The sequence below is a fragment of the Cyprinodon tularosa genome, unplaced genomic scaffold, assembly GCF_016077235.1.
Source record: "Cyprinodon tularosa strain WSP-4 unplaced genomic scaffold, ASM1607723v1 ctg139, whole genome shotgun sequence".
Lineage (NCBI taxonomy): Eukaryota > Metazoa > Chordata > Actinopteri > Cyprinodontiformes > Cyprinodontidae > Cyprinodon > Cyprinodon tularosa.
Window position 1 is genome coordinate 1,086,468 of NW_024038210.1, and position 27,919 is coordinate 1,114,386.

Sequence of the window (27,919 nt, forward strand, 5' to 3'; positions counted from 1 at the left end):
AGTTTATTTTGTCACAAGCACACTGATATGACTGGTTCTGGTTCGGGCCTGGAAACTGGTTCACCGGAGTCTGCGTGAGAGACAGATCAGTTAGCGTTGCACCTTGGAGCTTGCGTTCTTGATTGTTACTGATTGTACCTTGAGGGTTCTTGTAGATTACTTTGAGAGGGTCACTGTTGGATCTGGAGAGGAGTTGATCAGCTGAGTCCGTTAGCTGCTTCAGCGTCTTACTTCTAGTTCTGAGCAGACCTTGGCTTTGGGTTTTCCAGCTCTTAGTCCAGAGCTGCATGGAAGTTCACTGAGGTTCTTCAGGTTTGGCTCTGAGGGTCGGCTCGGCAGGTTAGCTCTTCCTGAGCTCCACAGAGGAGAAACTGGTTTCCTGGAAGACAGAGACAAGGGTTAGAATCCAGGCTGGATTCAAGGTCACAAAGATTCACTGAGAGTCTAGGCTTAGGCGCTGACCAACTGGATCAACACTGCGGCGTTGAGGCAAGGTCTGAAGACAGCTTATGTAGTGGATCCTCTGATGATCTGATGGGCTGCAGCTGTGCAGAAGGCTCACTCAGGAGGATCCACGGCGGACTCTGCTGGAGAAAGGTGGAACTTCTCCAGCTCCCAACAATAATAATGTAAAATAATTGCCACCATGGCTTTGTCAAGCTGCTGCCTACCTTTGTGAAGCAGGAAAAAATCTAATACAAAGTGAATCCAGTAGAACTTTTTATTGCCTACCAGGAGTGGGTGACAATAGTTGAATAAACTTATGGCTCTCAAAATGGTATCGGTGCCCTATTTGTTGGTACTCGCTGATACCGATACCACCATTTTAGGGCAGTATCTGGGCCCCGTCCGATACTGGTATCGGTATCGGTGCAACACTACTTCAAACATACAGATGTAAAATTGTAAGTTTTTGTAAAGGATCAACAAGTGGGACACAATCATAAAACAGAACAAAATTTATTTGATCATTTTTTTTAACAAATATAAAACTGAAGAGTGTGGTGTGCAAAATTGATCTGCCTCTTTACTTCCAGGGCAGCAAACTCTCTCCAAAAGCTTAGTGAGAGGCCCAGACCGGCCCCTATACACTAACCCTGAGCACTAACCCCCCGTTTGCAGGTTTCCTTGGAGGGTCCGCTGTGGATCATCCATGGATCATCGAAATAAGTGGTCCACTTAATTGTCAATCATTCTGGTAATATGTTTATGTAAGGCAGTCCTACTTTCTCATCCCATTAGCTTTCTTTTTGTGCGCATTCGCACTTTCAGGCGTATATCTGTGGTGAACTACAGTTTCATACAGTCATTGAAGCTCACCTTTCTCACTCACTTTCTCACTTTCTCTTTGAAAATGGACGAGGGTCATAAGAGAAAAAGTGTCTACAAAGTGTATGAGAAGAAAAGAAAGGCCTCAGAAGAGGCAGACATATTCCAGAATACTATGCGTGGAGAGCTACCTTGCAAATCGCTATGGGATTTGCTCTCACAGTGGCCAGCTGTCGCCGTAGGCTGCCGCTACCCCACAGAATAATAAATAGCCTGTTCGGGTGGGGGCCTGGAGTGGCTATGGCCGGCGCGTGGTGGGGGGCCGGGGCGGCGGAGCTGCTCTGGCCGCGTGTCAGGGCCTGGTGCGGGCGGCGGGGGAGGCGGCCCGCGGGGCCCGCGGACTCGTCCCCGCGACTCCCCGGGGCGCCGGCATGGCGGTGGCTGGGGGGCTTCTTCGTGGCTGTCTCTCCTCCTGCCTTGGTGGGGTCTGGTTTCCGGGGCTGGCCCCGCCTTGGTGCCTTCGCTTCTGGGGTCCCCTTGGGCGCCTGGGGCTTTGGGTCTCCCGGCGCTGGACTCAGTGCTCTGGGGGGTGTGCCTCTCCGGCTCTCCACAACCACTATTGAGCATTTTTTCTATGGTTAAAACTTTACATGCACAAGTTCACCCTCACAAACAACTACAGGTGCTAGGCTTCAGGTACTTAGAGATTCACTTCCAAACAGAAACCCCACATTCATATCTTCAAGTAACACAGAGTACATGTCAGACTTAATAATATTACGTTAGCGATAGTTTCAAGGTGTTTGCTTTATTGTATATCTCGTACCATGTTTTTTGGTTGTGCTGTTCTTTTTTTTTTTTTTTTTTTTTTTTTTTTCCATCTCATTACAGGTGTTGAAGCAGACTGAAAATGTTTTGTCATTGTCTCCTTCCTATCTCCTCTTTCTTTCATCTTTTGTCCTGTTTTTTTCTTTTTCTTTTTCCTTTTTCTTCTTCTGTTTTTCTGCTCTACTTACATTGCAGTGTCCATATGAACTGTAAAACTCCTTGCATAATTATAATAAAGCAATTTATATACATGAAACAAGTGGAGCAGTATGGCAATTGCCATACCGCTACACTTGTGAAAGTAAAATCTGTTGGGCTCCTTTTGGCATCAAGACAATTATTCTTATTGCCACCTTGCCAGACAGGACACTGTAAAAAAAAAAAAAAAAAAAAAAAAGGGTCCCTATGTCCTGCAGCAGTCTAAGCCTATAGCAGCATAACTATAGAGATAGCTCAGGATAACCTGAGCCACTCTAACTATAAGCTTTATCAAAAGGAAGGTTTTAAGAATAGGAGCGTGATACCTTAGAGATTTGCCACCAATTCTACTTCAACTAAATTCTAGGAACAGATAGTAAATCTAGAGATTGAAAGAGAGGTCCTCTGTTTGGAACATAAGAAACAACCAGATCTCTGATGCAATGCATAGCTTGGTTATTTAGGGCTTTAAACATGAAAAGGAGCATTTTAAATTATAATCTGGATTTAACAGGAAGCAAATTAAGGGAAAGACAGAAGAAATATGAACTCTCTTTTTAGTTTTCATCAGAATGCTGGCTGCAGCATTTTGGATCAGCTGAAGGCTTTTAACCACAGTTAGTGGACTTCCTGATAGTAGAGAATTACAATAGTCCAGCCTTCAAATAACAGATTCATTGACTAGTTTAACTAGTTTTTCTTTCTTTTTTTTTACATTGTTAGCTGAGACTGGTTTGATGAAGGGACTGAAAAATCACCCTCTTTAAAAGACTTTGACCTATTTGGTCTGCATTCAAAAACAGAAAGGTTAGTCATCCAGGTTTTTATGTCTATACTCTGTTTTTTTTTTTAGGATTTTTGGACAAATAAAGCAGTGTCATCAACGTAACACTGGAAAATAATCCCACGCCATTTGATAATTACACCAACTGGGAGCATTTGGGTTAAATAAAAACTGTTAACCCCATCAAATCTTGCTTAAGAGAAATAATTCATGTCTTACAAAATGTGTTTCAATCTCCAAACAGCATCACAAGGACACAACCAGAGAGAACAGATATCAACTTAAGGTAAAGTTTAAAGTCGTAACCCTGCCAAGAAATGCTCCCTCACCAGGTAGGGCAAAAATATATTTAGTTTGAGAAAAAGATTAATGAATCCTGATAACAATGAATGAATGACTTTTTTTCAGACAATCTGGTAAAACTACTAATTAATGCATAATAATATTATGGATAATTAGAGAGAGAGAGAATTACACACTGTTACTTATCTAGCTCTAAACTCAAGGATTTTAAAACTACAGTATTTAAAGCTACAGTGTGTAATAATTACCGGGATATACAGTCAGAAATGTAATATATTATACATAACTATGTTATTTATCATCATCTACGAGCTCAGCCTCTTAACCTTAATATTTGCGTTGCCTTAGAATTTGTTATTTATAATTACATAGGAGCGGGTCTCGCAGCCATGGAGGCAGACATCTTTGCGCTACGGCAGCGCAGAGCCAACAAACTAGCGATTGCGAGATCGCCAAAACGTCACAACGATGTAGAAAAAATAACGGGTAAATTTATTATCTTAAGTCTCCATGAAATCTATACCCTACACAGACTAATGAAATTCTATCTGTAAAATTATCTATGTAAACAAACCTCATCACTTGAGAAGGTAGGTGATGCGGACATCGTGGAAGACATTTTGTCCCGTAATGCTCGCCGTACTGTTGGGGGGGGAGAAGCGGTGGGGGGGGAGATGTTCATGTTGCTGCAGTCTGCAGTCTGACCGCTAGATGTCGCTAGAAGTTACACACTGTAACTTTAATTTTAGTCTGCCTATTTGAAATAGTGCAATGTTTGTAAAAAAAGAAAAACAAAAAAAAAACAAAATTTGATCAAAGCAGGTATATTAAATCATTCTGTACAACACCATAACCTCACACTTTGTAGTCGATAATGTTCCTGTTTATTCTAGCAGCGAAGAACTGCACAACTGAGTTAATGATTATTTCAGGGAGCCTCACCTTATGTGAAACGTATTGCATGAAATATGAGGTGGCAGTGGAAACATGTCTTCTTAGCCTTAGGAAAAAAGAAGGATTAATGGTGGGGAGGCCTGTGACACTAAATGTCTCTCATCTGTTTCCTTCATGAAGAGAGAAACAATAGAACTGTGGAATACCTGCATCAATGATTTCACAATGAGCACAACTAAAAACGTGTTTGAAACACCTGTGTCACAGCAGTAGAACAAAGAGCAGCACTCAGGTGGTGGAAACTCTGCAAGAGCTCTGAGGTGAGGCATTCACTGCCCAACACAAAAAGCCCCTCTGATCAAGGGGAGGGGGGATGGGGAATTCCTCGCCACAATGACCCTCACTGTTGAAAGTGACGTTACTGTAGATCAGGTTAACGTGGCTCCTTGCTGTGTTTAGCTGTCCACAAAGCTCCAGAATGCTTTACAGGAGACTGGCAAAAAAGTTCATGCTTTGTTAACATTCAGAATGTGCCCATTTCATCAACAAAAATTAAGATTTTAATACGCAAAAAGGTTTTTTTTGCGTATTAAAATCTCAATTTTTGCTGATCCCCTTTAACATACCCTAAATAAATTCTAGAACAACAAACAACATCCGGCAAAAGTTATCCAACAATATATAGAGCCAATGGGTATGTATTGTTAAGCGGCTTGACAACGTATTCATATGCCCTTCCCACATTTTGTCCCATTATATCAACAAACATAAATATATTTTATCACAATCTTATGTGACAGACCAATTCAAAGTGTTTTTTTAAGTAAAAAAAGAAAAGATATATTATTTCCTTTAATTGTAACTACAAGACTGAAAAGAGCATTGTGCAAGCAACCCCCCTAGTCAATACCTTGATGAGTGACGTTTTGCTGCAATTACAGCTGTATGTCATTTAGGGTTTGTCACTATCAGTGCATCTAGCTCTGAAGGTTTTCTCTGTTCTTTGCAAATTAGAGAGAACACTTGTGAATGTGAGTTTTCAGATTTTGCCACAGATTCTCAATTGGGCTTAGGTCAGGAATTTGACTGGGCCATTGTAACAAATACCAACATTTCTTTTTTTTTTTTTTTTGGCTTATGCTTATGCTTTGGGTCAATGTCCTACAGGAAGGTGAACCTCAACCTCAGACAAGTGTTTTGCAGACTCCAACATGTTTTCTTCCCAGATTGCTCTACATTTGGTGCAGTCCATCTTCCCATGCTGAAGAGAAGCACCCCCAGAGCACGGTGCTGCCACCACCATACCCAACATTGAGGATGGTGTTATTCAGGGTTATGTGGTGGGTTTTTGTTGTTTTATTTTCTCCACCACACAGCAATTTTGGGCAAAAAGTTCAGTTTTTGTCTTGTCTGACCAAAACACTTTCTTCCAGATGTTTACTCTGTCCTCAACATGGCTTCTGGTTAACTGCAAACTGAACTTATAGTTTTCTTTTAACAATGGCTTATTTCTTTCTACAAATACCATATTTGCATGACTAATAGTTATCTTGTGGTTGAGAAATCTGTTTATGGCCTAAGCCTGTTCTAAAAATCTTCCCAGCTTTATCCCTGTCATGTCTGTTGTGTTCCATTTATTGCATAATGCTGTTTTCTTCCTAATATCTTTTTAACCAACCTCTATGGTCGTCAAATCAGCTGTATTTGCACTAAGATTAGATATCTAATCATTAGCATTCGTCAGGCAACTTTTAAAAGCAGTGAGTTTCCAGGGACTGAATACTTTTGTGCATCACAATATACACTCACCGGCCACTTTATTAGGTACCCCATGCTAGTAACGGGTTGGACCCCCTTTTGCCTTCAGAACTGCCTCAATTCTTCGTGGAATAGATTCAACAAGGTGCTGGAAGCATTCCTCAGGGAGTTTGGTCCATAATGACATGATGGCATCACACAGTTGCCGCAGATTTGTCGGCTTCACATCCATGATGTGAATCTCCCGTTCCACCACATCCCAAAGATGCTCTATTGGATTGAGATCTGGTGACTGTGGAGGCCATTTGAATACAGTGAACTCACTGTCATGTTCAAGAAACCAGTCTAAGATGATTCCAGCTTTATGACATGGCGCATTATCCTGCTAAAAGTAGCCATCAGAAGTTGGGTACATTGTGGTCATAAAGGGATGGATATGGTCAGCAACAATACTCAGGTAGGCTGTGGCATTGCAACGATGCTCAATTGGTACCAAGGGGCCCAAAAAGAGCCAAGAAAATATTCCCCACACCATGACACCTCCACCACCAGCCTCAACCGTTGATACAAGGCAGGATGGATCCATGCTTTTATGTTGTAGACGCCAAATTCTGACCCTACCATCCGAATGTCGCAGCAGAAATCGAGACTCATCAGACCAGGCAACGCTTTTCCAATCTTCTATTGTCCAATTTCGATGAGCTTGTGCAAATTGTAGCCTCAGTTTCCTGTTCATAGCTGAAAGGAGTGGCACCCGGTGTGGTCTTCTGCTGCTGTAGCCCATCTGCCTCAAAGTTCGGCATACTGTGCGTTCAGAGATGCTCTTCTGCCCACCTTGGTTGTAACGGGTGGTTATTTGAGTCACTGTTGCCCTTCTATCAGCTCGAACCAGTCTGGCCATTCTCCTCTGACCTCTGGCATCAACAAGGCATTTCCGCCCCCAGAACTGCCGGTCACTGGATGTTTTTTCTTTTTCGGACCATTCTCTGTAAACCCTAGAGATGGTTGTGCGTGAAAATCCCAGTAGATCAGCAGTTTCTGAAATACTCAGACCAGCCCTTCTGGCACCAACAATCATGCCACGTTCAAAGTCACTCAAATCACCTTTCTTCCCCATACTGATGCTTGGTTTGAACTGCAGGAGATTGTCTTGACCATGTCTACATGCCTAAATGCACTGAGTTGCCGCCATGTGATTGGCTGCTTAGAAATTAAGTGTTAACGATCAGTTGGACAGGTGTACCTAATAAAGTGGCCGGTGAGTGTACATAAACATACCAAATGTTCTATATTGTATATATATTTTCTGTTTTATTAACGTATTTACATTTTTTGCTCGTCTTTTAGATAATATCTTACAATATTTGTTTGTGGTTGTAATGTGAAAAAATGTGGACAAGTTAAAGGGATACTCGCATACTTATGTGAGTCACTGTATTCTTACATCAAAATATAATCACTTTTTTTCTCATTGAAATTATACATTAGCCTAATAAAACTGGTATTCTGCGTTTCACTCATCCTTGGGAAGTAGTCAAGTGATTACAGGCCTGGAGAGCTTTACTCAGGGATCAAAAGTGACAGTCTTTGGGCCAACAGACTTCTGGCCTCTCAGTCCTTTCTAGACACTAAGCCAGCACTTATTCCTTAGTTAAATTCAATACTACGTAATGACCTCAGGGTTTCTTAGAGAACAGGCAGCATCATTAAGGTCCAGAACACTCTGCAATATAGAAACTCAACACAGAAACACTATGGCATGACTGCACACAAACCCAAACACAGCCATCCATCCATCTAAATTGACAGGTTGGGTGAAAAGAGCCAAGAGACCCAAGGAAACCTTAGGAGAGCTACAAAGAGCCTCTGGTCGGATAGGGAGAATATGTCTACTAGTTGTGTACTGCACAAATCTGGCATCTGTCAAAAAGCCATAAAAACATCCTGGTTGCAGTTTATTGCAGGTCATGTAGGGGGCACAGAAAACAAGTGAAAAAAGAAGACAGAACCAAAAGTGTTTGAAATACATACAGGAATGCAATGGACCTGATCCTCAAATGGTGTGCATGTATAAAAACATGTGCAATAGACCCTGTGTAATAGGGCAATTTGAATTGTGTGTAGAATGGCTTTGTGAATATAAGAGGTGGATGATGTGCAGACGTAAATTCTTACCACAAACAAAGTGATTTATAAAAGCTAAAACTAACCATGGCTGCAGTTTTTGCACCTAAAGGTGCAAATTTAAATACAAAATGTTATGCGGCTAACCAGGCCACAAATACTGCATATGTGGGAGCGGGAGTCTGTGCACACATAAAAGTAAGTTATGGATTTTAATATTAACATAAGTTAAGTTACTATTAACAGCCAACTGAAAATTAGACACCATCATGGAGCCTGGAATATTGAGAAGGCTGGGTACCCCTAAGCACAGATATGGTGTATGAATTTTATTACTGGCATACCTTGGTTGACAATATTTTTTGGACTGTAAGGGGGTAGCACTAAACTCATCTGCTATTCCAGGTTTTATTTTTGATATTTAACTTTTTTTATATTTTCATCCTATTATTTCAGTTTATTTGTTTGCAGGACTTGCAGATACTTATATGTAAAATATACAATGAATAATATGAATCATTGGGATTATTGTCTCTTCTTAAAACTCTACTATTAGAATCTCCAATTGCATGGCTTTTTGATATGAATGTTCATTTTACAGCTAAGGAAGGAAGGAAGGAAGGAAGGAAGGAAGGAAGGAAGGAAGGAAGGAAGGAAGGAAGGAAGGAAGGAAGGAAGGAAGGAAGGAAGGAAGGAAGGATGTATGGATGGATTAATGAATGAATGAAGCTACATCAGGGAGAATCCAGGAAGAAATTGAAGGACGCAAAAAACTTGAGACTGAGGCAAAGGTTTACCTTCCAGAAGTACAATACACCTAAACATGTAGTCAGAGCTCCAATGGAAGCATATTAAGCAAATTAATAGGTTAAAACTTAAAAGCTGAGACCCATGTCTAAATAAAAATCAATGGAAAGAAAGTGCACAGATGTTCCTAGATGCTTTTTTTCAAAGTTCACTGTTATACAAACTATTTTGTAGAGCAGAAAGGGCCACGATTTCAGCAGCATAAGGTGTTTCAACACAGTAATGACTCAGGATGCACATGCACACTGTTACATATTTCAATGTTTCAAGAAAATATGTAACCATGTATGATTATTTACAGTTTTGTGTTCCTTTTTGTTGGATTAGCTCATACAATCTATGTAAAATGCGTGACATTTGTAAATGTATAGTTGTAAAACAGGAAAGTTTATGGGACATTACTGCTTTTGTGACTAATATTAACACTTTAGATTTAGACAGATTTTATAATCATTTTGTACACACAGAGTGTATACAAAAAGACATTTCGTTAAGTACAGCTCTCAATAAATTTTTTTTAAAGTGCAGCAGTAATAATGTAAACATACGACTGTATATTAGTTACAGTTCCAATGTTCAGGGTTTTTTTTTTTTATCCAATTTTACACAATATTCAGCAGTCTAATGGCAGTGGGGAAAAAACTGTTCTGGAAGTTGCTGGACCTGCATCGAATGCTTCGAAGTCTCTTTCCACAGGACAGCAGGGAGAACAGTCAAAAAATATATTTCTGTAAGACAGAGGTGACTTTATTGTAATACCCTGTCCCTTTAAAAGCTGAAAATTACATATTTTCTTGGTCAAAGGATCGCTCTTATTCTTACTTCCAGACTAGGCTTTTCAGAAAACAGTCCTAAAGACTTATTCCCTGCTTTATCTTTATACTTCTACAAAACAGCTGCACATCCTCCACTGGATGGAGACCAACACATTGCCCAGGATGCCTTTTTGTATCATTTTTCACCTCAGTGAAATCTGACCTCCTCCTTTTTTACCTTTAGGGGTCACATAATATTTTCTGCACGGCTAACATGGGAACACAAAAGCGGGTCATCTGCATCACTCTCGGCACGTTATGGGATTTAGAACAATGCACGTCTGCTCAAGTGAAGCTTATAACATTTTGTTTTTCCAAAAGTACGATGCTGGTTTGCTTTATGATGGTGGGCTCCACCCAGCCCCTGGAGGGAAGGTGAAGCTTGATCCTGGTGTCTCAGTAGCTCTGTTTTGGCGAAAGACAACCAAGCAGCTGAGAGGATTGCAAGAGGGATTCCTTTGCAGGGAATACCTTTCATAATGAGTGTCTAAATAGAGCTCATTGTTTCGCAGAAGAATAAAAGAGAAAAAAAAGAGGAGTGATGCATTTCTTTCTAAAAACACACCCAATACACTGAACAAGTAGCTCACATAGTTAATTTTTAACTCCATCCATAAGGTGTTGCTGCAAAGATAAGAAGATTTACTACTCTTTATGGCCAAACTTCTTTTCTGCCAAACAAAATTTGAAATCAATAAAGGGAGAATAATAAAATAATTCACAGAGGGTTTGATAAAGTTGCTTCTAAGCAAATTTACTGGTTTTATGTTTTCAGAAATGCCACTGGCCTTACTCTGCTCTATGATGCACACCTTTGTGTGAAATGCAATCGTGACACTCTAGAGGTTATGATTAAGGCAGGCAGCTCAGGAGGTGCCTCCCTCGTTTTGATCAGAGGCCTCGACACACCTATGGGCGGAAGGACCAGAAAAACCAGCTGCTGAGATGGTTCCTCTCACGGCGTGGAGCAGTCGGTGCAGAACAAACGTGGAGTCTCCTCCTCCTCTACCCCTTCACTCTCCTCCCTCCTTTAATACTGACTGAAACTATACACCAGCACACACCTCTCCTTGTTTTTAAGCCTCACAGTCTACTCTTTAGGTCTCCAAGTCTTATTACAGCAGGATTTGTTTTACTTTCTTCTCAGCGGCTACTGTATTACCTTTGATCATATCTTCTAGGATCTGCCAGGCCCCCACAGGTGGACTATGCCTCCTTCAGAAACCTGACAGAGGGGGCTTCTATGCTGCTCAGTGCCCATCTGGAAAGGGCTTGAGCTGAAACCTCAGAAGAGTCTATTGGGTAGGTAATGGAGCTGTTTCTAAATGTTTACATCATTGTGATTTTGTAAACTTGCTGTATGCAGATATTTATGTGTGTTATAACTATACCTGTGGGAGAAAAATAGTTCAGATTGGTGATAAGATAGCTAACATCAAAACAACTTTCTAATTCAGTTAGGACTTTAGAAAGGTAAATTAGGGAAGGAGATATTTTGGTCCTCATCTCTGTCAGGAAACACATCTCTTACTGATGTTTCCTATCGGTAACATTTATCATGTCATCAGCTGTCAGTAACACTGTAGGAAAATGGGGTGCGATCCTGCAGGACATATTCAAAACTCCTGAGAGATTCTGGACCAGCTAACAGAGAATTACTGTGAAAAGTTTTTACATTTTAACTTATCTCTACCGCTGTTGCTGTATTTGATATTCTTTTAGGTTTTAGATCATGAAACATATTGCAAGATCTGATCTGAGGAGAATAAAATTCCCTTTTTAGATGAGGATTTAGTTTTTAAAGAGAAAAAAATCTCAAAGCACATGGAGCTGGATGAAAAGTCAATATATGGTTGTACCTGACATCAAGTGTTTGGAGTGATTTTCACTATCAAGCAATTGTCCCATTCCTTAATGCTGAACTGCTTTAATTTGCCTCGCAGAAGGGCTTTAAAGCACAAACTATTTATTAAAGGTCATGCCTTAATTGGACGTAAGTCTGAACTTTGACTAGGCCACCTCAAATCCCCTTTTTGCTCCTCTTAGCCACTCAGAGATGAACTTGGTCCAGCGTTTAGGATCATTCTGCTGTAGGCAATGTACCTGATCTCAATGTTGCAACATGATGAGCGTACCTTCTTCTTTAGGATTCTCTTCTAGAGAGCAGAATTCAAAGTTGTATCAATTACTGAAAATGGTTCAAGGCTTCAGTCAGGAAGGCAGCCCCAAACACTCATTTTTATATTATTTATAAAATATTATATTTGACTGTCAGGATGGTGATTTTCACTCTGATATTCCCATTAGTCCTACACTAGATTTTGTGAGACACTACAATACTTTCCTCAATGGACTTTGGAATGATTTTTGGGGTGCAGCTCTGTGATCTATGGTTCTGGATTGCATCTCTCAGATGAAGACAAAAGTCCATAAATGTCTTTCCGAACCTCTCCAGAACTATAAATGTCAATACTTTGTTTTATTTATCTGCTGCTTCGCTTTAAGATTGCTTTGCCTACCTGGCACAGTTTGTAGCACTGTTGCCTTGCAGCAAGAAGGTTCCAGGTTCGACCCTCCCCGGGGTCTTTCTGCATGAAGTTTGCATGTTCTCTCTGTGCATGCATGGGTTCTCCCTGGGTACTCTGGCTTCCTCCCACAGTCTAAAAACATAACTGTTAGGTTAACTGCCATCTCTAAAATCAATGATAAATATGTGTGAGTGCATGGTTGTGTGTCTTTATGTGACAGACTGGTGACCTGTCCAGGGTGTACCCCACCTCTCTGGGGTACACCAGAGATTGCCGGAGTAGACTGCCGGAGATAGGCGTCAGCCCCACCGCGAGCTTGGGGGAATAAGCGGGAAAAAATAGATGAATGGATGTTGTCAGATCAGTTCTATTTAAATTACTTGTAGTCTAGCATGTCTATGATTTGAGAGGAAATTGTGGTTTAATACAAACAAATCAAGTTATTTTAATATTTAAAATCATATAAAAGCCTATTCTTGTCCAAACAGAAGTACATTTTACCTAATTATTGAAAATTTTAAGCCATATTAGATTTTTTTTTTTTTTTTTTTTTTTTACTTTTGTAATCTGTAGTCTATGCATAAAAGACAGTTTGATTTTATTCTAGCATAGAGTTTCATTTTTAATCATGGTACTATAAACACAGGTCTCAGTTGTGTGTAGTTTCCTATTTTATCACACACGACTCAGATAAGCACTGAGTTTAATTTGCTTATGAATTTAATCAAAGCATTTGGAGGATAATTTTTAACAGACCTCCAGCTCTGATGGCTGACTTGTGCATAGATCTGTTAATCCCAAAGTCCCAAACAAAGATCCTGGTTAGATGACCAGTAGTCATTTCTAACATTTTGTCCGTTAATCTCTTTAAACTGTTCTTCTATTCCTTTTTCCTTTCCTTTTTTTTTTTTTTTTACACCCATCAGGCTGTTTTAGACGCTCTCGGTGTAACGTTTTAAAAAGCCTGATAGGTGTAAAATCAAAACCATGCTTTAGAAGGAATCACTGGAATAACATCTTGTTTACCCGACGGCTCTCAAGTGCTTTTTCTTGGCTTTAGTCATCTATTGCTCTTTTCATAACAGCGCCATATGCTGGGAGGTGGGAAGCTGTCAAAGAAAAGGTTCATATTAAGCTCAGTATAGATTCATCTTCCTGCATTTTCTTTGCAGTGGATTTCATTTTTTATGTGAGATACATGGAGTTTAACAAGTATTCCAGGAACGAAGCATTGTTGCTTCAAAGTTCTGCATCAAAAACAACAACCGACTTAGACAAAACAGTACTCTTATGTTTGTCACCTTAAAGTTTGAGAGCGTATATCTAAGCTTTAACTATGAATGTGGTTATTTGTATCAGTTCTTCAGACACCTATGCGTGACAGCATGTTGCTTTTCACTTACATCATCCTGTTGATCCCTTGATGACTGATTTGGATCAATAACTGTCAAATTTAAATCTCTTCTCAGCTGGAAAACAAATGAAGTGGAAGGTCCACTTCTTTAGACTCAAATTTCATATCTGCTCTCCCAAGGCTGCTAATTAACCTTCTCAAATATTGACACCGGGCAAAATCTGGTAAAGGTCACACTTTGATTGTGTTTACGTACGCCGGGGACTGCTGTATTTACAGTTCAGTAGGGAGCAAAGCCAAACTGCGCTTCAGCTTCACCTGTTCTTCCTCCAGTACAAAGAAAAGAGGAAACTGAAGAGTTCCTGTTCAGCATTGAACCTTCAGTCTGGAAAAAAAAGGGCACATGATTTGTTTACCCATGGTGGATAAGAGGATATTGAATTGTAGCATTTGGGAATAGCTGCAGGTTGCGGAAAGAGAAATAGACAGTAATAAATTGGAAATCAATTAACTCAATTTTGCAGCAGAACCTGCATGACCTGATCAGTTACAAATAATAAAGAAATGTAAATAAATATAAAAATTATATATTTGGGATCTAATATATAAAGCTCTGGTTATGATAGTGATAAACCTCATGAACTCACAACGCCTATTAAGCAACCCTTTAACCAGCATTTCTCAAACTACGTAGGGTGTAGTAACTGGTCAGTGATGAGCGAACATAGTTGAGTTATTATGGAGCAACAGTGTGATAGGGAGTGGCATTGAAGTTAGTTACATGTGATTTTGTTTAACGGGTGAAAAGGAGGTGCTTCTCCTTCCAAGGAATCTGCTATATTTATGAAATGTTTTGTATATGAAGCTGAAATACCAGAGTGAATGCATTTTGTCATGCAGCTTGTTATTACAAGAGTTTTTCCTTTTACATTTTATTAAGTTATGTTATCAACAGTAACATTACCAGATTAGAAATAGAGTCCATCAGCTGGTATGTTAATCTCAGCATAAATCCATCTGTTTTTCAAAGGCCTCTGAGGTTCGTTAAAGTACATTATTGAACAACATGCAGATTAAGGAACACAGCAGTACGCCCAGAGAGACCGTTTTGGAGAAGTCTAAAGTGGAGATTGCTTATGAAGCAATTCCATTTGAAGTTCTGACAGCAATCAATTCAATCCATCACTTGAAAATAGAAAAATAATGACTTAACTGCTAACCTAGCAAGACATGGCTTTAAGAGCATTAACCAGAGAAGCAGTCAGGCAGCCTCTGGAAGAGCCTTCAGCACAACTTGGAGAAATCATACGTGGAAGGAACTCCAGATGATACAGAGGCATGCCTCCACAAACATCCTGATCAAACACTGCCTGATAAACCAACCACAGCTGGTGAGACTGCAGCAGGTCCAAAGTACTACAGGACACACTCATCATTAATTCCCAGAAATATTCAGAATACACTGAAATACTCAGATCACTCCCCCAGACGTTGAGTACAGAGAGCTCGTGGTCTACATTGTGGCATAGCGTAGGAAGAATCCTTTTATCTTGAATACTAGCAAGACAAAGGAGATGACTGTAACAAACACCATAATCTTCATGGGAGAAGAAGAAGTGGAGGTGGTGGAGGAGTCAAAAATCCTGGATGTCCATCTAGATAAGAGGCTGGACTGGAGACACCCAGTAGGGATGCATACAATCAGCATTTTAGCTGTCAGTGTTTGTAGCGAGACGCTGTTGATCCTCTAGGATTTTGTCGTCGGTGGGGAGGGCATTTTCCACTGTCGTCCGATAAGGTAACACCTTAAGGTGATTGTGCAAAGATGGAATACTTTTTAAAATTTAAGGACCACAGATTTGTTCGAATTAAGCAAGATGTCTTTTTACATGGAGCTCTTATCATTAAAGCCGGCTTTGACATAATTACGAAGCATGTGCTTTAAGTTAATTGGTGGTTATATACAAAAGTCATGGAGTGATGTAAGAGAGAAGGAAATACTTTAACTACTCTTGACAAGAGGATCAGAGCAAAACCAATAAAGATAACATGGAAACTAAAAGTTTGGCTTCTCTGAAAGATCCATTTGTGTTGGCTCAGCTCCCAGACTCATCATCTTCAGTGTGCCTGAGAGCCTTGTTAATAGTTTGTATTTCCAATCTTGCATTTTTAATCAAGAACTTACTTTTGGGCCTCTTTTATTACAAAATGTATTACTACTTTTTTTCCATTTTAACTAAGCCTTTAAGTAAATAAACAGAAATGGTTAATTTACTTTTCTCAAATTCTGAGCTCTCTGCAGTCTGAAATATCATAGCAATCCAGCCAGATGCTTACTTTGTGTGCCAGCCTTCTGAGCTCTAATCACTAACTCTGGAGACCCAGGGTCCTTGTTTCACATAAATGGTATGAGCCATCCGTCTGCCTTTGTATCTGATCGGCTGCATGGTGGGCCTATCAAAGTAAATCTTTTCCATGCATCTTCACGGCAGACCTAAGCAGAACCATCTTAAGATCTGAAAGAAGGTGGCTCTTTTTCTTCTTCACCATAAAAAGTTGGCTGAAAGAGATAAAGTAGCTCATCACCTTTCAATTCAATTCAGCTATTTCTATAGCAGCACTTTACAGTTCACCAGATCATACAATGAAATTGATTCAAAGTTTTCTATCTAAAGAAAACAAGTTGATTCCATCAACTCATTGACTCAACTACAATCCCTCACACTAAGCATGCTTGTAGCGACAGTGGAGAGGAAAAACTCCCTTTTAACAGGAAGAAACCTCCAGCAGAACCAGGCTCAGTGTGAGCGGCCATTTGCCAAGGCTGACTGGGGTTCAAGGAGACAGAAGCAGAGATACAAAAAGCAACTGTAAAAGGCGGCCCCGTCCAAGAAACACACAGCCAGGCAGACGAGCTTCGAGCCAACTCCCATGTCAGAGGATGAAGAGAGAACATCCAGTTAGTCGCAGTCAGAGAAACAGGACTACACTGGAAAAAAGGGCCAATATCCAACATCTACAGGTGCTGGTCATAAAATTAGAATATCATGAAAAAGTAGATTGATTTCAGTAATTCCATTTAAAAAGTGAAACTTGTATATTATATTCATACATTACATACAAACTCATATATTTCAGATGTTTATTTTGTTTAATTTTGATGATTACAAATGACAACAAATGAAAATCTCAAATTCATCATATCAGAAAATTAGAATATTACTGAAGACCAATAAAAACAAAGGATTTATAGAAATGTTGGCCAACTGAAAAGTATGAACATGAAAAGTATGAGCATGTACAGCACTCAGTATTTAGTTGGGCCTCCTTTGGCCTGTATTACTGCAGCAATGCGGCGTGGCATGGAGTCGATCAGTCTGTGGCACTGCTCAGGTGTTATGATAGCCCAGGTTGCTCTAATAGTGGCTTTTAGCTCTTCTGAATTGTTGGGTCTGGTGTATTGCATCTTCTTCTTCACAATACCCCATAGATTTTTTATGGGGTTAAGGTCAGGAGAGTTTGCTGGCCAATTAAGAACAGGGATACCATGGTCCTTCAACCAGGTACTGGTAGCTTTGGCACTGTGTGCAGGTGCCAAGTCCTGTTGGAAAATGAAATCTGCATCTCCAAAAAGTTGGTCAGCTGCAGGAAGCATGAAGTGCTCTAAAACTTCCTGGTATGTGGCTGCGTTGACCCTGGACCTCAGAAAACACAATGGACCAACACCAGCAGATGACATGGCACCCCAAACCATCACTGACTGTGGAAACTTTACACTGGACTTCAAGCAACGTGGATGAAGTGCCTCTCTTCTTTTCCTCCAGACTCTGGGACTTTGATTTCCAAAGGAAATGCAAAATTTACTTTCATCAGAGAACATGACTTTGGACCACTCACCAGCAGTCCAGTCCTGTTTCTCTTTAGCCCAGGCAAGACGCTTCTGACGCTGTCTGTGGTTCAAGAGTGGCTTGACACAAGGAATGCGACAGCAGAAACCCATGTCTTTCATACGTCTGTGTGTGGTGGTTCTTGAAGCACTCACTCCAGCTGCAGTCCACTCTTTGTGAATCTCCCCCACATTTTTGAATGGGTTTTGTTTCACAATCCTCTCCAGGGTGCGGTTATCTCTCTTGCTTGTACACTTTTTTCGACCACATCTTTTCCTTCCCTTCGCCTCTCTATTAATGTGCTTGGACACTGAGCTCTGTGAACAGCCAGCCTCTTTAGCGATGACCTTTTGTGTCTTGCCCTCCTTGTGCAAGGTGTCGATGGTCGTCTTTTGGACAACTGTCAAGTCAGCAGTCTTCCCCATGATTGTGTAGCCTATAGAACTAGACTGAAAGACCATTTAAAGGCTTTTGCAGGTGGTTTGAGTTAATTAGCTGATTAGAGTGTGGCACCAGGGGCCATCAATTTTGAACCTTTTCACAATATTCTAATTTTCTGATATGATGAATTTGAGATTTTCATTTGTTGTCATTTGTAATCATCAAAATTAAACAAAATAAACATCTGAAATATATGAGTTTGTATGTAATGTATGAATATAATATACAAGTTTCACTTTTTAAATGGAATTACTGAAATCAATCTACTTTTTCATGATATTCTAATTTTATGACCAGCACCTGTATAAACAAAGGTGTTGATGGCAGCAGCACAGCTGATATTTCTCTCCAGGGTGGAGTCACAGCCAAACTGAAACAGACGAGGCGAGGCTACTATGAAAAAAAGCAGAGAGAGCATAACGTTAGAGATTAAACTAACAGATTCTGCAGAGTGGGAGAATAGAGATAGAACGAAGCAGAATAATGAAATGGGGGTCCCTGTGTCCTCCAGCAGTCTAAGCCTATAGCAGCATAACTATAGAGATAGCTCAGGATAACCTGAGCCACTCTAACTATAAGCTTTATCAAAAAGGAAAGTTTTAAGCCTAGCCTTAAAAGTAGACAGGGTGTCTGCCTCACGGACTAAAACTGGTAGTTGGTTCCACAGGAGAGGAGCCTGATAAATAAAAGATCTGCCTCTCATTCTACTTTTAGAAATTCTAGGAACCACTAGTAAACCCGCAGATTGAGAGCAAAGTGCTCTGTTAGGAACATAAGGAACAATCAGATCTCTGATATAAGATGGAGCTTGGCCATTTAAGGCTTTAAATGTGAGAAGGAGGATTTTATATTTTATTCTGGATTTAAAAGGAAGCCAATGAAGAGAAGCTAGGATATGAGAGTTTCTGCCTGAAACTTGATAGGTTCAAGTTTGCCCTGGAAGAGAGGAATAAGAAAAAGATGTGAATAGAAGGAAGTTCTTCAAAAGAGGACTGTGGTAGAAAAGTTAGTATTTAAGGAATATGCAAAATGCGGCTGTATTTTCCTAAAGTCTAATTTACTGTCTTAATTTTTAGGAACTATAATAGATCAGATTGAAACTACCAACTGCAAAAACAGAATGGTTCCTTTGTTTTAATTCCTACATCAGGACTTTTAGCAACCGTTAGTAACAGAACCAAGATGCATCAGGAATTTCATATCTGTCTTTTATTTTAAGAAGGCATTAACATGAAATCTGAGATAAAGCTTTTTTTTTTTTTAGATCAGTGAAACAATGAATGTTTTTTTTTTTTTAGGTTTTAGGGTTTTTATTGTCACCAGAGCGGCTGTGTTTCCAACTTTGCTCCCGATCACTTATCTGGAGCTGTCAGCACTGTAAAGAGTAAATGTTATCGATCTCCTTATTAACCTTTATGCTTAATAATGTGTCAACACTTGAAGAGTCAATGATGCCATATTTAGCAGTGATTAGGAAACTGTATAACATGTTCAGTACACAGACATATCTGAAATTAGCCCCATGAGTTTGTCATCACCAGGTAATAAAAGATAACAATCTGTCAAATAACCAGAGGGATCTAACCTCCTACTTCTCAATTTTCATGTCAGTCAGGTTTTATTATCGCTTCCACAGTTTTGGGTCATAAATTATAAAAAATAAATAAATACAAAAGCAAATTGTATCCAGGACATGCAAGGCTTGTAAACTCTCACTGTTTAACCTGTAGGAGCCACTGCAGTTTCCATATAAGCGCTTCTCATCCTTCTGCTGTTTACAAACTAAGAAATACTTTTTTAATCATCTAGTTATAACCGTACATTCATAATTATAATTGTGTACTGTGTATAGCAAGCAAATTATAGGTGGATAGATGATAGTTATTTATTCTGTAGCATCTGCTATATGATGTGAACGAACAAAAAGATAAATCAGGCTCGATGTCTACCATTGTCTGAAGGATAAAAACACAAATTCTACAAACAATGTTTTTTATCAAGGATATACAAATCCAGAAATGTATTAATTGTATTGTTTAAAAGCCCCCAAGGCATCAGCAATTAATATAATTAAGATTTTTTTTTCTTTATTTACATAAAATCAATGTTTTTTTTTAATCATTTTATCAAATAAAGTATTTGACTTAAGAAACTACTTACAGTAGTAAGGGATTTTTTTTTCTTCTGGATTTACATTTAAAAAATAACAGCTGATCAAGGTTTTAGGTTTATAAAAAGGTTTTACAGTCGAGAAGTTGTAGTTCTGATGTCAAAAACAGGAGGAGAATATATTAGAAGAGAGTTTTCAATTCATTTTTATTCTAAGGTGAATGGGTGGATCAGATTAAATTGGAATCAATAAAAGAAATAAAACATTTCCCTTCATTAAAACAGCAACCCCAAACCTCCTTTTAGTTAATATCTTTAGTTTACCAGTTTATACAATTCAGTCAAATCTTTTCAAGTGTTTTGAATTGAAAGGTTTTGCATAAATTCCAGTTAATTTGACTGCAATTCGCACACAGGTGGATGGATCAGATTTAGAGAGGAAAGACAGCAGCAGACTGGGTTCATGTGTGTTCCTTCAGTTTCCACATGCTGGGATTCACATCTTTTTATTGCCAATGCAAATTGGGCGAGCCACCTGTTCCACCTGCTGCCGTGATTTAGTCTCATTTGACGCACTGCAGCCTCGCTCCTACCAGCACTTCAATTAACCGTGATTTAGAACAATTACTGAAATGCTTCCTCTAAATAAGGATTCGGTGAAATTGAAATGGGACATGACAAAACCCCTCAGACGGTAATATTAGGCCACTTTTCAGTTACATTATGTGATATGATTCTTTTTTTATGCTATTATGACACTAGTTCCGTTTCAAGGTTGCAAGAAAGAAAATGTAAATATATTTGATGCTATTTTAAGTCTAGACAGTAAGAGACAGTTGTAATTTTTTTTTTTTTTAAAGAAGTTTGTATGAGTTGCAAACTCCGAGGAAGCAATTGTCTCCAGTCTTAAAGGTATCGTTTGCAGGGACAGCCCTGAGCTACGGCTGTGTGCAGCTTGTTTCCTCAACGGTATCAGGGATTCTCCAGGATAACAGAGGATCTCTGCATGACGCATAACATTAGATTAGATTGAGATCTGAAATCCGCTCTGAGGTCAAGGAAAATGAAATATGGCTTTCCGTTTTGTCATTGTTAGGCCAAAAAGAGGACAGAAAACAAGGCATGTTTCTTTTTTCTTTTCCTTTACTGTCCCATATATCATAATCCCTGCATTTGCGTCATGATTACCTCTAATTTCACACCATCTTGTCCTCCATTTCAATCTGCTGTATATAATTACCTCAGTGACACTTACGCATGTCTACCCTAAATTCACTGCATGTCTTTTACCTTCTGTTCCTGCCGCTCTTCCTTTGTGTAATGATCCTCTGTACAGTGCTTTCCTATTATCCTGAACTATTGTCTTGGATCTGTTTTGCTCAAAGGGTGGAACTGCAGATGGAAAAAGGGAGAAAAAACAGATCATATACATCCTGCATGATGGAAAATAGAAACTCAGATTTAAAATTCAGTTTAGTAAAACATTTATGCATGGCCACTGAAGCATTTATACCAATAGACAAAGTAGCAGTTTTAGTAAAATGTACCTAATAGTATTCGGCCAAACATCCCAATGTCCTATTGTCTCCAACCTACAAAACCATTTTATACTTTATTTAAATGAAATTTTAAACAAACATGTTTGAAAGAAACCTGGTTTGCAACAATCAGCTTTATTCTATGTTTTGTCCATTGCCAACAGTTGGGCCTTGGGACTTTTGAAGGTTTGAGTTGAAGGTCATTTTAAATCTATTCAGTCTTTTATTTTGAATTAGTGCTATTTCTATCATTGCTGGAAATCATCTCTGAGGTTCAATCAAATGTGATATCCATCAGATTTCTATCTTAAGTCCACTTTTGTTAATTTAACATTGCATTTTACTTAAAGCATTTTTTTTGTGAATACTCTAGAAAACAGCTTTGATTATTATTGTAGTTCTTATATTCGGTCCCTGGAGCCTGCGTATGGTGGAGGTGAACTATGAGGCCCACAAGGCAGGCAGGGAGCTTGCAAGAGGGCTTAGATTTCCTCATAGAAAGATCTCAAAATTGTATATATCAACAACAATTTAAACTCACAGAGATGTTCCTTGAATAGTACAATGTAAAACATTATGATTTGCTAAAATGTTGATGTATTTAAAGCCTGCTTATCAAAATCTTAATTGCTTAATAATTTAACATTATGGCTATAGTTTTATCTTTATTTGCAGCTTTTCTCTCTACTGGCCTCATATCTTTTGTACTTTATAACAGTGCTAAGAAACCTAGGAAAACATTAGAAATGTGCCATGGTGATGGTTAGGCACAATGTTTCTACTTTCTTTTGATGTCTGTATAAAACATATTGAACTCAACACTGGACACAACACACATACAAAATAAATAAGACAGAGAAATAATCATTCTCTGTAAAAGATCAAGCTGTTACTTTGTAAAATGCTTTGTAAATGCGTTCACTAGTTAACAAGACATCTTTCAATTGCACAATATATAACTGATGTTTTTGAAAATGTGATTGGATGGAAATGGAGCCTCATTTTATAAGATTTTTAGTCTCTATTATAAGTTTAAAAATATAGCTCCACAAAATTTTATTTCTAAATCATTTTTTTTTATTATTCTTTCAGTTTTGAGGCATTTATTTTTTTGAGTTGTGTGGCACTGAACTTTGAACTTTTGCATTTAAAATCCAAGTTACTGTATATAGATTCTCCATTTAAATGTGAGTATGAACAATTAATATTTAAGGCTGAAAACTTGATGGTTCCTCCTTGGGCATCAACCAGTGGTTTTAAGTCTGAAATAAAGCAGCTTGATATCAGCATTTCAGTTTAAAGAGCTCTTGTTCAATGATATTAATGCAAGAAAAAACAATTTTGCTTTTTTTCTGTACAAATCATAAATGATCAACAAATTATGACTGACAAACTTAAAGAGAAGATTGTGTTTTCTGGTGCTCGATAAGATAGGTTCATATCTAATTTGGCAAACTGGAACTACTTCTTGTTATTTGATCATTAAAAATCTATTAAATATTCATGTTGGTTCTACAAGGCTTTATTCTTATGCCTCTTTTATCCAAAATGTGAATGTTCAATTATCAATTAAGACCTCAACGATAATAAATGGAGGGGCCAGACTTTGGTTCAGTGTAGAATGTTGCACAAGTTTTTAATTTTAGTCCCAAGCATAATAAAAAAAAAATCAGAAATCTAGAATTAGATTGAATAAGGAGAAAGAGAAAAGCACACTTTAATTTTAACTTCCATATATCCGGCTAAAAACATATAGATAAATTATAGGTTTTAGTAAAAAAAGAAATCAAGCAGGCAGCTGCAGCTCATCCGAACTGCTGCTATTAGAGGCCGGGCCAAGACCAGGTTATTGGATCCAATGACCCCACTCCTTTAATCACTGCACTGACCCGCTATCAGGGCTTTAATGCATTATTGATGGTTTTAAAGGTACTAAATAGTCTTTGACCTTGGATATTTTATAGGGATGAACCATATTTCATTAGAGATCTGCTTACAGAGTTCCTGGTGCACAGAAATATATATAAATTAGATAATTTTTCTCAAAATTAGAGTTTTTCTTTGTATTGATCAGGTTTTGCAAATAGAATAAGATAATTTGCATTTGAAGTAAGAGCAAACAACTCAGTTGTTCTATTACAAGTGAATATCTAATTATCTAATTTTAAGGGGAAAAAAATACTAATTCCGTCAGCAGATCAACGCATTTTCCTGCTCAAATTAAACAAAAATACTTTTATTTTGAGAGATTTTTACTTATTTTTACATAAGCATTAGCAAGGTGGAGGAAGCGTTTAGCTGATATTTGTATAACCTATGAAGCAAACTCCATGGAAACCTATAACTGTCTATCATAACAAATATTACCTTATCAGTTCATTTAATATTCTATGACTGTCTGTTTTGTAGGGCTTTCGTTTTAAATATCATACATAAACAATAATGTTTCAGTCATTAAAATGTTTCTCCCTTTACTAATGTTTTTTTTCCTCATACCTTTCGCTTTTGATTTGCAGTTGTACAAATAAACTTACCTTGCATGTAATGTTAATACTCATGCAATACCACATATTAGTCTCTTTCTTCTTTTTTTATTAATCTAAAATCTCCTCCTAATGCTCTTGTCTTTATGTGAAAGAAAGCTTTTACAAAGTTCCTAACATATATTGCTTTAATATCTCAAAGATGTTGCAGATCATCACATTTCTTTTCTTGCAGGTTATTGCTGAAAATGAGTTCATCTGCTTCACCTGCGCCCATCACTACAGTTCCTTCAAACACAACGTCTGTGACTAAGTCTAGAGAACAAATACTTATCCAGAGTAAGAAACCAGATTATGCTTTGTGTTTGTTTATGTTTTTGTCTCTTTGCAGTTCTGGTTACAGATTCTAAAACACGTTGTTCTTTCTGCAGATATTAGAAAACCTAGAGGAAACACCCATCATGTCTCTTTAGAGACAATTTGTATCGTCACAGTTTATGACAGTGTGTTCAAGAATGGCACCCATGCATATATTAAAACATTTTTCTCATATTTTGTTTATCTGAATGTGCCGTTGCTATGTTACAACACTGCTGAAGGACTTTTTAAAAAGTTGCACCACAGATAGAAAAAAAAATGTGAACAAAACAGAGCATGTGGTGAGGCGATGGTAGATAACCTGCCTTTCTAGACTTTTATGTCTCTTTCTCTCTCTGTCTACTTTGCAGGCTCTGGGGCTATGATTGCTGTCATTGTCATAGGCATCATTATAATTCTTGCCGTTGTTCTCATCATTCTGAAGACATATAACAGGTGAGATGACATTCCTTCATATTGTATTGGCCTGATGATAGCATACTGGGTCTATTTTTATTCATTCAGGGTGAACGGGATGCCTGCTGAAGCTTTCCAGCTTTTCATCTGTGAAAAAATTTGATTCTTTGTTGTTGAATTCTTTAACATAATGCAGAAGAACATTTAAATTACCTCTATTAAAGACATAAACAAAGTGTATCCGTTTGGTCACATTAGAAAAGTATGAATACCTCTTGAACTTTTGTCACTTTTTAATGTAACAACCAGATACTTTAGTGTAACTGACGCGATAGACCATCTGAAAAGTATGTTTGAATTGGAAGGAAAAACTGAGTGTCTCCATCAACTTTGCTTATCTAGGTTGAAATTTCTTCCTCTGCCAAGTCTTACAACATATTTTCATTCAGATTTGGACTGGGTCACTCCACAGATCTATATTTATTCGCTAGATTGCTGATAGACTGAAAAAAAACTGAAGTCACCAGCTGCCATCTTGGAACTCCCCAATTTCAATGAGGTTTGCGCCATAAAAATGCCTGTAATGTAATGTAATTTCCATAATAATGTAATCAATACATGTATATTACATGTACATCATCCGTTTATCACTTTAGGCACATCATCAGATGGTGTGTGGGTTTATGTGTCTGTGTAATATTCTTAATATCTGACTATATTATCATGTTCCATCAACACAGTATTTTGGTTGTGAAGGATTTGTGTAATATGTTATATAAAATGATTAATTGACTTCATGGCCTTCATACTGAATATGCAGTGTGATGTGCCTATTTTTTTTTTTACCATAAATGACAGTAGTGTACTGATGCAATGAAACATCAAATGCATGTCAAAGTGATTAATTCATCTTTATTTTAAAAGTCTTATGAGAACATCATTGTTGTTTGACGCTGTAGCGCATGTATTGTTTACGTTCCGACCAGTCTAACTAGGGGGTACCAATATGGCGGCCGGTGACTTCAACGCACCGTGTACTACCAATGACCTATCAGCAATCAAGTGAATAAATATAGATCAGTGGGCCACTCTAGCACATTAAAAGTAGTGTTGCACCGATACCGTTACCAGTATCGGGCGGGCCCCTGATACTGCACTAAAATGGTTGTGATCGGTATCGGCGAGTACCGACAAATAGGGCACCGATACCATTTCGAGAGCCAAAAGTTAATTAAGCTATTGTCACCCATTCCAGGTAGGCAATTCACTTTTTTTTTTGTCTTTTTTCTGCTTCACAAAGGTAGGCAGCAGCTTGACAAAGCCATGATGGCAATTATGTTACATCCAAGTAGTATGCAGTTCTTCATATATACACACACACATCAATTTCAAACAGATGGTATCTTTCAATACTGCACAGCCAGGAATCGAGTATCGGTATTGGGGCCAAAGAATGGCATCAGCGCAACACTCATAAAAAGCCCCATATTTAGCTCCAGAGGTTTTTGGGGATGGAGGGCTGAGATTCATTGTTTTTACTCCATGCCCTGGTAATAAAAAAGATCCATTATCAACCGAGAGCCTACAAGGCTAGTGTATAAATGCAGCATGGACCTACTGTAATGTAGTGTCTTCACAAACGTTGACTCTCTTCACTAATTCAGTGCTGACTGAAGGCATTTAGTTGGGCTGAATTGTATTTATGAGTTTCAGAGCATAGGAAGTTGAATACAAATAACCAATCCCTTTTTTGGTTTAAACAAATCTAAAAGGTGTTATTATTTTCCTTCTACTTTAAAAAGATGCACTAATTTCGTTAGTCTTTTGAATAAAATTTCAATAAATGTACATATACTTGTCATCTTTGTGATCATATTCTTGGTGTTCTTACATTATTATGAGCGATCAAAACAGGTGGCCTTGTTAAAGAAGATATTTAGTCTTGTGTTGCTCTCTTTCTGGCCAGGCGAACACATGAGTCAAGACTTCTAGGAGGCAGGTCGGGCTCCAAACCCCGTCCAAAGTTATCCCAGTCCACAGTTAATGGCAGCGTGCCTCTCAGCACCATATCAGGCAGCATCAACAACTCCAACCCGGCTTCAGAAAATGGCTTCCAGCTGCCCAGAGCGGAGCTCAGCAGTGTGGAGGGAAACAACATAGACCAGTTCAGCACCACCAGCGACTACAGCGAATCCACTGTGGTCACCATACATGACGCACCCTCTCCATTCAACACATAGCACACAGACTGCAGTTCAGGCTGAAAGCAGACACTGACTGATGCTTTATCTCCAGACCAGACCGCAATCTGTGCTGACTGAAACCTGTGGGAATCTATGATCTCTCTCTGTCAGTGTGGACCCGCTGAGCTGCTGCAGGTGACTGAATCATGAACAAAATGGTGTCACATTCAAGAGCCTTGGATTATGAAGGATACAGCATAAAGACAATCTGATGATTGGAAAAAAAATGTTTTGATGTTTGAGTTCTCACCTTTTATTTGAGAAACCATACTTAAATAAAGCAGTGAAATATAATGGCTGCCATGACAGACAATGTTTGGTGTGAAGGATTTAGTTCTTTAAACTCTACTTTTGGATCCATGATCCTATCCAGTGTCAGTAGCCCCACTTTTGTTTGGAAAAAGTTTATTTAAAGACATCTTCATCATCAAATGGGGCAGTCTATGAGAAGTTTTAAATTCAATAACTGAAATATAAATATGCTAGATGACAGTTTATTGTGCAACATTTAGCAGTATAACTGATTGTGTTAAACCGGATTTATTACCCATAATTCTGTCTTAGTGTTTTCCTCACAGATTAGTTTAGGTTTTATTTTGTTTAGCATCTGTCAGTAAAACCCGTTGATGTGAATTCTGAAAGAAATTGAAACGAAAGTATTTTGCACTTTATATCATTGTTCCTTGTCTCTTAGGGTGTTTTTTTTATTGTATCTGTTTGTCTTTCTTTGTGACTTATGATTATAATAAAATTACAATATTTTATGTTTGAATTTGTATTTC

General features: G+C 38.5%; 1 protein-coding gene across 1 annotated transcript; it reads left to right on the plus strand.

Moving 5' to 3' along the window:
• Positions 1 to 10,821: 10,821 nt before the first annotated feature.
• On the plus strand, positions 10,822 to 27,909 carry LOC119778793 (non-compact myelin associated protein). Its single transcript, XM_038278173.1, has 4 exons — positions 10,822 to 11,082; positions 24,356 to 24,459; positions 24,849 to 24,933; positions 26,861 to 27,909. The coding sequence occupies exons 2-4, from the start codon at positions 24,369 to 24,371 to the stop codon at positions 27,132 to 27,134; spliced, it is 450 nt and encodes a 149-aa protein (XP_038134101.1). The 5' UTR covers positions 10,822 to 11,082; positions 24,356 to 24,368; the 3' UTR covers positions 27,135 to 27,909.
• The last annotated feature ends 10 nt before the right edge of the window (positions 27,910 to 27,919 follow it).

Excerpts from the sequence above, each read along its gene's own strand:
- LOC119778793 (XM_038278173.1), top strand. The coding sequence starts at position 24,369 with ATGAGTTCATCTGCTTCACCTGCGCCCATCACTACAGTTCCTTCAAAC. Across the intron at positions 24,460-24,848 it reads AGAACAAATACTTATCCAGA|GCTCTGGGGCTATGATTGCT; the intron begins GTAAGAAACCAG and ends TCTACTTTGCAG. Across the intron at positions 24,934-26,860 it reads ATTCTGAAGACATATAACAG|GCGAACACATGAGTCAAGAC; the intron begins GTGAGATGACAT and ends CTTTCTGGCCAG.